General features: G+C 39.2%; 1 protein-coding gene across 1 annotated transcript in view; it reads right to left on the bottom strand.

The window, feature by feature from the left end:
- The window catches only part of LOC107296259 (protein kinase C-binding protein NELL1-like), a gene marked incomplete at its 3' end in the record, with an annotated part of 376,505 nt that overhangs the window by 192,683 nt on the left and 171,411 nt on the right, over window positions 1-12,411 (bottom strand). Inside the window, exon 5 of the mRNA XM_015825608.1 lies at window positions 3,074-3,170. Within this exon, the coding sequence (XP_015681094.1) occupies window positions 3,074-3,170 (97 nt within the window). The remainder of the gene's footprint in view (window positions 1-3,073; window positions 3,171-12,411) is intronic.

Here is a 12,411-nt window from a genome sequence, read left to right as displayed (position 1 = left end):
ATTATAGGAAGCAGCTGAAGTTTAAAAAAAAACAGCACAACAGCTGTAAAAAAATAATGCCATCAATTTAACTTCAGGGTGACAGCTCAACCATTAGGCAGAGAAATAAAGACTAGGCATTGAAGCATTTCTCCATCAAAATTTAAATGGGGAAAATGCATTAAAATTATCTGTATATATTAAAACCTCTTAGAGTGTTCGTACAAATTGAGCAATCTTTTGTTTGTATAAAGCCACCTCTGTGACTATTTCATCTCTGCATCTAATGGTTCCTTCAACCATTGTAAGAACTGAAGTTTCGGCAGCCCAGTGTGACAGTTTCAAGAAAATGCAGGTAATTGCACACACTATGAATTGTCTTCCAAAAGCTATTAAAAGTATTCATCTGGGAAGGAACCAGAAACAGCCAACTAGTTTTTATAATATCCTTCACCTGTAATCAGAGGAGTTATGGGGGGGGGAATGCCTCAGCAGTTAAAAACATTGACCTTGTCAGCTGAAAAGCTGACAGCCCAAGTTCAAGACCCGAGTGCTGTGTGACGGGGTGAGCTCCCATTACCTGTCCCAGCTCCTGCCAACCTAGCACTTGAAGACATTCAAATGTGAGTAGATAAAAAGGCACCACCTTGGTAGGAAGGTAACTGTTCCATACATCTTGGTGTATAGTCATACTGACCACATGACCTCAGAAGTGTCTTCAGACAACATTGGCTCCTTTGGCTAAGAAACGGAGATGAGCACTGCCCCCTAGAGTCAGACATGACTGGACAGGGAAAACCTTTACCTTATGGGGAGGTTAAAAATCAAGATGGAGGCTGCAATCATACAAAGCACCAGCTTTTTTAAAAGTGTGTTGCTTCAAGGCATGGCATCTTGATTTTTTCATTCCCTGTATGTCATAAGTGAGAAGAGCAGGATAGGCCATAATCATTGTCATTCAAAAAACTGCAAGCTAACATGCTCAATGAATATTGCTTTGAAATGTATTCTGCTTTCATTCTGGTATATTCTTTGAATATTTATCTCTGCCATAAAATGTTTCAAATCAATATAACTGATTCATCATAGAATTATGTTTAAGGGGAGGAATGGATGGTATGGTAATGTCCCACATGGTATCAGTGTTCCTTGACTTCCAAGCAGTGACAGAGAGAAGAAAACATTCTTCCTGAGTAAATATAATATCTGGACCAGCATTTGGTGTTTAGAATAAGGAAGCAACCAACAATTCATAATATGCCATTCTTTTAATAAAAAAACCTCACACATAAAGTAAAATAATAATAGTATCTAGCAACAGAGCATAATGCATAATGACTTTACATTTCTTTACAATGTCTCAATTAAATAATTTCATGGAAGATGCAGGGACGAAATAGAAAGGAGAGTCCCATCTTTGCATAGAAACAAGGGATATCATCTATGAATGAATGAATGAATGAATATAAATACATGCACAGACACAAATAGTAAAGCCTCTGTGCTGTCAATAGGAATCTTAAATATTGGCCTTCCTATCAATGACATGAAGGCTCCGTGACTTTTTATAATTTAGTAGTAGATTCCAAGTTGAGGGGGGGGAGGGAATCCTTTGCTTTTGCCAGCTTTGGAAAAAATAGACAAAGCAGAACTTCTTCTTCTAAGGACTATCTCATCACTGACACTTGCTCTGTTGATAGATTAATAAAATCATTTTTGTACCACTGCCACAATCAGTGGAAATATTTGAGCTGGCTGACATATATAGGTACCAGCTGGATTTGTAGAAATGCATTTCTAATATTAATTGCACTCTCCCCAGCCTAGTGCTTTTCGGATACAGTATATTGGGATGATTGGTTGGGAGTTCTAGGACTGCAGATCCAATACACCTGAAGGCAGTTTGTGGAAAGCCCCTTAGCCCCTTGATGCAATTGTGGACATATTTTGGCCATGTGCAGATTAAACCAAAAGATTCCAGCAGCATCAGTAAGATTCAGCTAACATTCCCTGTATAACCTATATAACCCAAACAATGAATGAAACTAGAAAGGAAACACAGGAATACATTGTTTCCTATAAATAGCAATAGCACTTAGATGTATACTGCTTCACGGTGCTTTACAGCCCTCTCTAAGCGGTTTACAGAGTCAGCCTATTGCCCCCAACAATACGGGTCCTCATTTTACCAACCTCGGAAGGATGGAAGCAGGTGAGGATCAAACTGCAAAACTGCAGTCAGCCGGCAGTCAGCTGAAGTCGTCTGCAGTACTGCATTCTAACCACTGTGCCACCACGGTTCCTTTGGTGATTTCATGAGCAGCCCTCTTGCTTTTTCTGGGTAGCAGCGTCTTCAGCCACCCACAGTAATGGCAAAATTATACACGTGCATAGACACGCCATAAATGCCACCTTTATGTACCTGTGCTACCATGTCAGATGTCAGTACATACACTGAGGCATTTGTGTGATAACATATCCAGGCACATTTTGTCATTTGCTTTCTCGCCCCCTATGGGTCCCCATGCTTATGGGATGTTTTCCTTTTTTTTTTTTTTTTTTGTCTAGTCTAAATTACAGCCTTGGAATTCCTGGTGGTCTCTTTTTCAAACACTAACCACATCTAACTCTACAATTTGGGATGATCCAGGGTTATCCAGGAACTGTCAGGTAGCTAGGACTCATTGTCTTTACTATCCTAGGTAACCACCCATAATGTATTTTGGGTATGATCTTTCACAACTTGGTGTCTCTAGATTTATGTTGGAAGTATGATTCCCATCACCTCCAAATAATATAGCATTATGGAATTTGGATGGCTAAGAATTACGCTGTTTGCAGCCCACCGTATCTAAAGAGTGCCAAGTTGGAGAATGTTAATATAGGATATTTACTGCATGTTATAATAAAAATACTGTCCGAAAGAAATATTGCACACAATCAGTGCAAATGACTGAAGTTCTATAAGCACTCTTATCTTTTGTAATACAAATACACATTCAAAGAGAAAAATAACTATTATTTGAAATAGCAATAAGTATTTCAAGTTTCACTCTATTGCTTTTTCATCTGTGGCTGTGTTTTGCATCCTTACCTTAAAAAAGCCATGTTTTCTGTTGCGTTGTCCTAGCCACAAATTGCTTCCTGGAGTCAGATTTGTTTCTGGGCGATCTATCACCCGTTCATAAATCCTGTAAAGCAAAATGGTGTTGTTAGAGAAAAGTAACAACTTTGTTTTTGTTGTTTTTTTTAAAAAGCCTTTTAAAAAATTGATGTTGAGTATAAAAAGCATTAATAGAAATGATAAATGCAACCCAGGGGCAAATCAAACCACCATACATCCTGTTTCTAACTCTGAAACTGAACAATTAAAGACAAAAGAATATTGATTTTCCAGAATCAGATGAAATACAAGATTTTAAAAATTATTGGGGCATAGCTCATATAACATGTTTTAATTCAATAATTCATTGTGATGCTGTACTTAAAATAAAATTAGCTCATATGAGCAATAATCAACTTTTTTCTTTTGAATAATCAGTATAGTCCCTAATCAGAAAAAAAGGTTACCCATTTTTGTATTAAAAGTGCAATTCCTGAAATTGATGGCTGATGAAGCAATGGTCAAAGATAACAAAGCAAGAGCTTCTTAAAGGTTTAAAATAAAATGGTTTATTTTCTATTTGTTCAATACAGATTTGTAAATTGGCATCTTTTAATCATTAAAAAGAAAGGTGTAGTTTTATAAATCATGGTTTGCCTTGACATCCTAATACTAATTATTGGGTGCAAAGGATAAAACAAAAGAATAGCTTGAGAATTTCATTTATTCACTTCATCATTTATAACTTCTGCAAAAACATGATATAGGTGACGACTAGTTCTGAAATGTAGCTTTTTCGGGGAACCAAAATACTTGAGCCTTAATAAACTTTAACAAAAAATACTGCTTAGTTAAATAAAATGCACAATACCATTTTCTGAACTGTTTGGACCAATTAACAAAGTACTAATATTTATATAGATGGTTAAAATCTTTTAATTAAGAAGGAGGAAAGCAACAGAATATTATCATTTAAAGCCTATGGCTTAGAAACATTAAATGAGCTCACAAGTGTTATTCATATAATTATGAACATAACTGCTTATCTGCATTGCAATTACAATCAACCTTGATACCTTAGAATACCTAGGCAAAAAAGCTATACTCAAAACTGTAATCATTAATGGAGCACTGAAGAGTGGCCCCTCATTTGCTTGATAATAATAACATCTTTCCTCTTGAACTAATTTACCTCTTTGAGTAGTAAAACAAGTAGCCATCTACCAAGTCTATGTTTTTGAAATCATCAAAAGTGTTTATCATCTCTCTCAATATTTAAAGTATACATGCATCATTTCTTCAACAATGACAGCACAATTAAACTTCTCAAATACAAAAGTGCTTTAAGAGTCTATGTACTTACTTATCAAATAGTGTATCAGCCTTACAATTTTCTTGTTGGCTTCTTACTGCCAATGTTTTGCATTATTTATTTATGACTTTAGTATTTTTCTCTAGAGTGTGTCTAGTCTTCCCAAAGTAACGATCAATATTCCATGAAAAACTCCACGTTCTCTTAAAAACTAACACACTTTCCTCAAGGGTTTAAACAAAAGAATGCACTGCTGTCTGCAGTGCAAAATACAAAGAGTATTGCATTTTATTTTTCTGTCCAAATACAACCTTAGAAGCACCGCATTAGATCTGACTTCACTGACATCATAAATATGAATTTTCCAATATAGAAACACACAAATCAACACATATTATGTTGCAGTTCAATAGTGTGATATAAAGGAGACAAATGAGACAGAATGTTACTTGCCAGCTTTGGGAGAATTTAATAAACTATTTATGGAAAACAGGCATAACTTCTCTTCCTGACAATCTTTCAGAAAATCCCATTCATAAATGTAGCTTGGCAAGCAACTCAAGATTCTACCCTTTTTTCACATATCACTCTAATTTTCTTTCTGAAATATCTACCTACTTTCTCCTTCAGTCAGTCATTTGGATTAACAATGAAGGACTTTTGAGGGGTCGGGGTGCACATATTAGGGATGTTTAAGATATCACAGGAACACATGAGATTTCATAATTTCTATAATTTTGATAATTGTATTAGGTTGTGTTAGACTAATAAGTTGGGGTTACTAATAAAAAAAGATCTATTAAAGCAATTAATGCTATCCCTCTCTCATTCTTTCCAGTTTTGTTGTGAATGACTACTGCAATCACAGTAATTTCATACAACAATTCATCACTGAACCTTCCAGAAGCCAGCTCTGGTTTAGTGGTTTGTGGAACAAAGAATGTAAATGCCAATCTTTAACATCTCTTGTTCAGCTTAGACCAGGGGTAGGCAACCTTGGCTCTTTTATGACTCATGGACTTCAACTCCCAGAATTCCTGAGCCAGCATGGCTGGCTCAGGAATTCTGGGAGTTGAAGTCCATGAGTCATAAAAGAGCCAAGGTTGCTTACCCCTGGCTTAGACAATAAACAAGAAGCAAAGAAATAAAATTTAAAAATATCTTGAAAAGGAAGACTCGGAAGGCCTTCTGGGAAACAAATGACCTGCTCCATCACAAATGACCTGCTCCATCACAAGACTTCTTCACAGTTTACAAGAATAGAATAGAATAGAATAGAATAGAATAGAATAGAATAGAATAGAATAGAATAGAAAAGAAAAGAAAAGAAAAGAAAAGAAAAGAAAAGAAAAGAAAAGAAATATTCTTTATTGGCCAAATGTGATTGGACACACAAGGAATTTGTGTTCAGTGCATAAACTCCCAGTGTACATACAAATAACAAAGTGATATAAAATGTAATTGTTAAAGTACTGAATTATGAATGGGAAGACCCAGAACCCAGTTCACCATCAGGCATGAAAGCTCACTCTGTGCCTTTGGTCCAATCATTTATTCTGACCCCAGCCTACTTCAAAGATTTTGTTGCTGTTGTGGAAAATCACAGGAGGAGAAAGCACTATATACATTGCCTTTGGTTCCTCAATAAAAGATGTGTAATACGTTTAAAAAATAAATTATCTGTTCCTATTTTCACCCTTTAATCTCTCCTTCCAAATAGCCCAACAGTATGACACAAAATGTTAAGCTCTTTGCAACTGAATGTTGATGGTGTCATTTAGTTTGGGGAATCTGGGGTCTGAAAAATGGAAATGGCGAAAGTTTGCCTCCCACAGGCACCTTGCTCACATTTTCATCCTTAAAACCACACAAACCAGCAAAAATGTTTGTGGGGGGGGATCATCCTTAGGCCTTTGGGGACATCATCCCTCTTTTCAGCCATAACTCCAGCTGGTCAGGAGAATGAGTTGCCTTTCTGCCTCTTGGAAACTGACTGACTCATAATGTAGGTCATTCATTCTTTGCTTCACACAAGCTTCTCTGCCAATTCTGATTTGAATCTGATTTGAATCCCAACGTAGGGTAAACCTCTCCAAGACTGAGGCTAAAAATAGAGGTAAGCTATATTATTTGTAACTGATGTTATCAACCTCCTTAGAAAAGTATTAGTCAGTTGTCATTTTCCTCTATTCAGTACGAACAATAAATCTTTAATCGCGTCTCTGGTCACTTTTAACCAGTCCTGAAAGAAGAAGCCAATTAGTACAGAATTGTTCTTCAAGAAGCAGAAATGCAGACTGTAAACCAAAAGAGAGAATGGATAGGAAGAATGGTATTTTTTAAAAGAAATATACCCAAAATAACGACAGCTCTAAATATATCACTGTTTAATAATGAATGTGGCAAAAGAAGTTAACAAACCCATTTCCAGACAAGATTATATTCAAACTGGGCATTTTATTACATAGGATGACCTGTTATCAAACTGGTGTGTTCTGCTGACCAAAGCTTCCATGTACCGACAGGAAAGAAAGAAGCAAGTGGGCGCAATTCTATCTTTCTCCCCATGTAGATCTCTTGGGAACTCTCATCTTACAAGAGAATTTGAGAATCTTTTGGAGAACACTTCAGAAGGTAATGAAAAGTGCCAAGAGAGAATTATCCAAACCCATTCCCTTTGGGTAAAATAGGATATTCTCACATTTGTTCTCAAACAGGGTTACCTATTTCCACAACTCGGAAGCTTGCCAGAAAAGGATTTGTCTTTTTTATTTTATTTTATTGAGTTTTATAGGGTTAGGGATAGAATAGGGTCAGGATAAGGATTAAGGTTTAGGGTGGGGTTGGGATCAGGATTGGTGTTGGGGGGGTTCGGGTCGACATTGGGGTTATCCCCTAATAACATTTTCAATCTTATACAAACAGACTATTGTCTGGGTACATATGTTCAGTTAACAATAGTTGATATAGTAATAAGTAACTGTAATAAGTGTAATAAACGATAATCATAAACAGTATCAGTTAATTAATGCATATGATTCTTCTTATTAATATATATTCAAAATAACATATCACATTCATTTCTCACAAATCCAGAAAAGGATTTGTCTTCATTGCAATCTGTTGCTTGCTGAAGCAATCTGGAGGAAGGTACAGAATTCCAGTTATGATTGTAGAAAGAAAATTGGCACTCTAGATTGCTTCTGGATGCAGACAGGGTGCTTTTAAAAATAAAAGAAATTTGACTTCTCCTAGTATCTCTCTGCTCTTTCCTTTAGCACAAATATCTAGGCAGACAACTTCCAGATCCAATTTTAGCAACAAGTTATTTATCCACCCAGCTTCTGAGACTTTTCTGCCTCCCAATGAAAGATCAGGCCATAGCCATAAGAAATAAAACTTTGACAATTGCAGAACTGGCATTATGAAATGTTCTTTCCAATAACTTACCTTTCTCTTTTTGCTGATTCAAGACATTTTGGTACCTGAAGATCTTCAATAATGTTCTTCATCCAGTTAGAACTAGCACTTGTACAAATGGATTCAGATTCCTATCCAGTCTGTCTCTATCACTCACAATGCCAGCATGAAACATTTCCCTTTTGTCTTGCCTTATGAAAAGATCTATGCCACCATTGCTATATGTTTCCCACTTCTAGGTGTAAACATAATTATTCCAGTCCTTTGGTATGGCAAAGCAGTCATTTGATCATTGTGTTGTTCTGTAATCAATTATAACTTGATTTTGTTTTTATTCTCATTGCACATAGTGTTGTTCATTAATCACTATTAATTGATTATCACATATAGATTGTTTAGCTATGAAAACCATGTAGTACATTTCCTAACAGATATGGTTTTGAACCTTGATGCTGCTTGCATGTATTCACTTATTGCAATTTGGTGCTCCTTGTAATAGTTATTTACCTACATTCCAAAGAGAAGTATGTTGCCTTATGTTTGGTTTCTTTGAAATAGTATTTACAGATAATGTTGGCCTTTTTGTTTTTCTTGAATTATTCTTCTAAGTTCCTGAAGAATAAACAAGTTGATTAATAGTAGTATTCTATATATGCTCTTCTCTTTAACTACTATAGGTTTTCTAATTAGTAAACTGATCACTTAGTTCAGGGGTGTCAAACTCAATTTCATTGAGGGCCGCATCAGCATTGCGGTTGCCCTGGGGGGGCCAGGTGTGTGTGGCCATGGTGGGTGCGGCCTACTGGGTGGGCATGGCCAGCTCTATATCGTTTGCATCAAGGGTGTCTGTGGGGGCCTGGGCAGGAGTGGGACAGATCTGAGGGTCTCTGGCAGAAGGGTGGGACCAGGGCAAGTGCCAAGGCATGGTCCACTGGAGGAGCCTCACTGTTCCTCTCAGGCCATGTGAGGGGGGGCAGGATGGTGGCGTGGGCTGTCCAGAGCCCTGGGCATCAGAGGTCTAACGCCCAGCCTGGCCCTCAAGCACCCGCGGCACCAAGCCCAGCCCCACTTCCCCAAGAGGACGCCCAGCTGCACTTACCCCTTCAAGGCTGCTGCTGCTGTGCTTGGTCTCCTTAGCCAGGTTACTCATGATGGCTACGAGGGCAAAATCAGAGGGAGGCCCATTCCATCTCCATGGGAGGAGACCCGGCTTTGTATCCAAAGCTTCCTTAGCAATAGGATGGGAGACCCCCAGGATAGGCCAGGAGGCGGGGGCAAGGGGATGGTGAAAGGACAGCAGGGCAGGACTAAGGCAGGACTTCCCTCAGACTGTCTCTCTCCTTCTTTCCTTCCTTCTTTCCTTCCTTCCTTCCTTCCTTCCTTCCTTCCTTCCTTCCTAAGAACAGAGTGGTGGGGAAATATTTGAGATGAGGGAGGGAGAAAAACAGGCAAGAAATGCAGCTGGGGAGGTGTCACCCTTCGTGAGGAATGAAGAAATGCACCATTGCCTGGAAGTGGCCAGCACATGGCCCTCACCTACTTCATATATCTGGCTTGGTGGGCTCTGGGGAAGGAGATGCCATGAGCAGCATGAGAGTCAATGTTACCTGCACAATGCCGCCCAGCCCCCAGCCTGCCTGGTTTCAGCAGGCAGCAAGGTGCTCTCCTCACAGCGCCGAGAGGCTGAGCCAGGTGGCACGAATCCAAAAACAAGCACCACGACGCCCAACCCCCAGCCTGCCCAGTCTCATCAGGCAGCGGGGCACTTTCGTCACAGCGCCAAAAGATTGAGCGGGAGGTGCGAAGCTCGCCAGCTTTGCACCTTGCTGCCTGCTGAAACTGGGCAGGCTGGGGGCTAGGCAGCATTGCACTTCTCCTCAGATTCACGCCACCCGGCTCAGCTCTTGGCACTGTGAGGAGAGCGCCCTGCTGCCTGCTGAAACCAGGCAGGCTAGAGGCTGGGTGTCATTGTGCTTCTTTTTGGATTCACACTGCCCAGCTCAGCCTCTCGGCACTGTGAGGAGAGCACCCCGCTGCCTGCCAAAACCCCTCCCCTGGAGCCCATCAAGCCGGATATGTGAAGTAGATGAGGGCCATTTTCTGACCATTTCCAAGCGAGGGTGCATTTCTTCATTCCTCACAAAGGGTGACACCTCCCCAGCATGCATCCAGGGGGCGTGGCCAATACAGCAGGGGCTGGTTCCTCGCTGTTTCCAGACGGCCTTGTGGAGCTAAGGCTGAATGCGTTTCAGCATAGATGGCCATCACAAAATTGTACATTGGCTCCCAGCCGGCCTGGGCCAGGGCCAAGGCAGCAGGGGCCGTTCCCTCACTGTTTGCAGGATGGCTTCACAGGCCACATGAAACCACTTTGCGGGCCGCATCTGGCCCCCGGGCCTTGTGTTTGACATGTCTGACTTAGTTAAATGTTCCAGCTTTTGAAGGAAGTCTTTTCTTACTAAATTTCTAATAAAGCACCACAGTATCTGCAATATCAACTCTTAAACCAAAAAAATATGATACACACAGAGGAGGGGGAAAAAAGATAGCATGGCTACATTTTCGAAGAGGCTTAAAAAAAGATCTCATAAGAGAGGCTTGTAATGGAAATTTTGTAAGTTGTTACCAATTTACAGTTCTCCATTTCGGCAAGCTGTGAGCAGAGTTCATACAGATAAGCAGACCGACATGCATGTATTCTTATATTGCAAAGAGCTCTTAAGAACAAAATAATTCCAGAAATTGCAAGAGATTTAATCCTTTTCTACAGATTAAACAACAGCCAGGGTTTCTAATCCTTGTACATATGTTAACTACAAACTCAGTGCAACAACAGCAGCTGCTGGTAGGAGAAAGAAGAGAAAGAAATTTTAATATTATGTTTTTATAATAATCCTCTCACAAAACTATGCTCCATGAATCTGACAGTGGGCTGTAATGCAAAAAAAAATGTGATTTAAAAAAATTAGTTTCTGAGGTGCCAGAAGACGCTGTTGCTTTTTGTTGGTAGAATGTTTAAATTCTAATGCTAGGCATTTTTTTACCAATGATTTCCAGCCTGAGCTTGGGGGAAAAAAAGCACAAAAATCCTTAGGGGAATCTGTATTTTTTAAATTATTCCAATAATTTATCAAGATCGAAATAAGAGACCTACCCTTGCAGCTGCTTTCATAAGTGAGGGCGGACGTTTGAGTGTACTCAATGGTAAGGTGACCAACCATCCTCCTTTAGGGAGGACAGTCCTCCTATTGTAAGTTCTGTCCTCCCTTGAAAAGTGTCCTCCTACATGTCCTCCTTTTCGATATTTGAAGACTTTTTTCTCTCATAGAACGCTCAGAACGGCGTTCCGGCACCTTTTTTTGATGGTTTTTTTTCAACTTTTGCATGAGCTGTGCTATTCCCGCTATTGGCTTTCAAAAGCCAATAGGAATTGCTGCTGAGCGCGCCAAAACACCCGGCTGGTAAACCTTGCACATGCAAGTTTTCTGTATTATTATTGCAATGAATAAAATGTTTCTTTTATTTACGATATTTTTTTCTTGAATTTATTTGTGTCCTCCTTTTCATTGTAAAAAAGTTGGTCACCTTATCAATGGCTATGCGAAACTGGAAGGAGCTACCTTAAAATTTGTAGGGATCAATATTGCAGCCCTTTAAGATCTTGAAAACACATCTTTTTAGTAAAGCTATTTAACTCTGTGACTATGTCCGTGCATGTTTGTGTTTGTGTGTTTGTGTATACACAAAGAAAGACAGAGACAGTATGTGTGTATACACATACATATACAGTTGTATGTACTACATACGGTACATATACACATACAGAGAGCTAACAATAATTTCTTGAATAATCCGTATATATATTAGTTGTATGTTTTATAAATTGCCTAGATGTTCCTGTCTTAAGTGGTAGACAACAAATGTCTAACAATAAAAATCAGACTCAATTTAAAGATAGCTGTAAGTCACAGAACAGTGTTTTTGATTTAGACTTAGCAACTTATTTCAAACTAGCCATTATGATTTACTTATTAGCATAGGAATGGCTAGACTCTAGATGGGGGAAGGGCAGATTTTTGTGAGGAATAAGAACAATAGTTGGCTGGTAAACATGGACAACACTAGGTTTTTTTTAATTTCCTCCTAGATTAATTTGTGTAACCAAATAAAGGAAGAAGGCCAAATGTTGTTCATGTCCTCCACAAGAATGAAATGGATTATTCAAGAAATTATAGTTAGTACATTATAGTTAGTACATCTAACATTATAGTTAGAAATTATAGTTAGTACATCTCCACCCCAGGTCACCCCAACGATACATTATAGTTAGTACATCTAACATTATAGTTAGTACATTATAGTTAGTACATCTAACATTATAGTTAGAAATTATAGTTAGTACATCTCCACCCCAGGTCACCCCAACGATGCCCTTGACGTGATGGCCCGTTGCCTGGAGGCCGTACGGGTCTGGATGGGGAGGAACAGACTCAGACTCAACCCTTCCAAGACCGAGTGGCTGTGGTTGCCGGCGCCCCGGCATAGTCAGCTGATTCCATCGCTGTCTATAGGGGGCGAAACTTTGGCCCCCTCAGAG

This window comes from Protobothrops mucrosquamatus, unplaced genomic scaffold (assembly GCF_001527695.2).
Source record: "Protobothrops mucrosquamatus isolate PMUCROS unplaced genomic scaffold, P.Mucros_1.0 scaffold2711, whole genome shotgun sequence".
Lineage (NCBI taxonomy): Eukaryota > Metazoa > Chordata > Lepidosauria > Squamata > Viperidae > Protobothrops > Protobothrops mucrosquamatus.
This window is presented reverse-complemented; position numbering and strand designations above follow the sequence as displayed.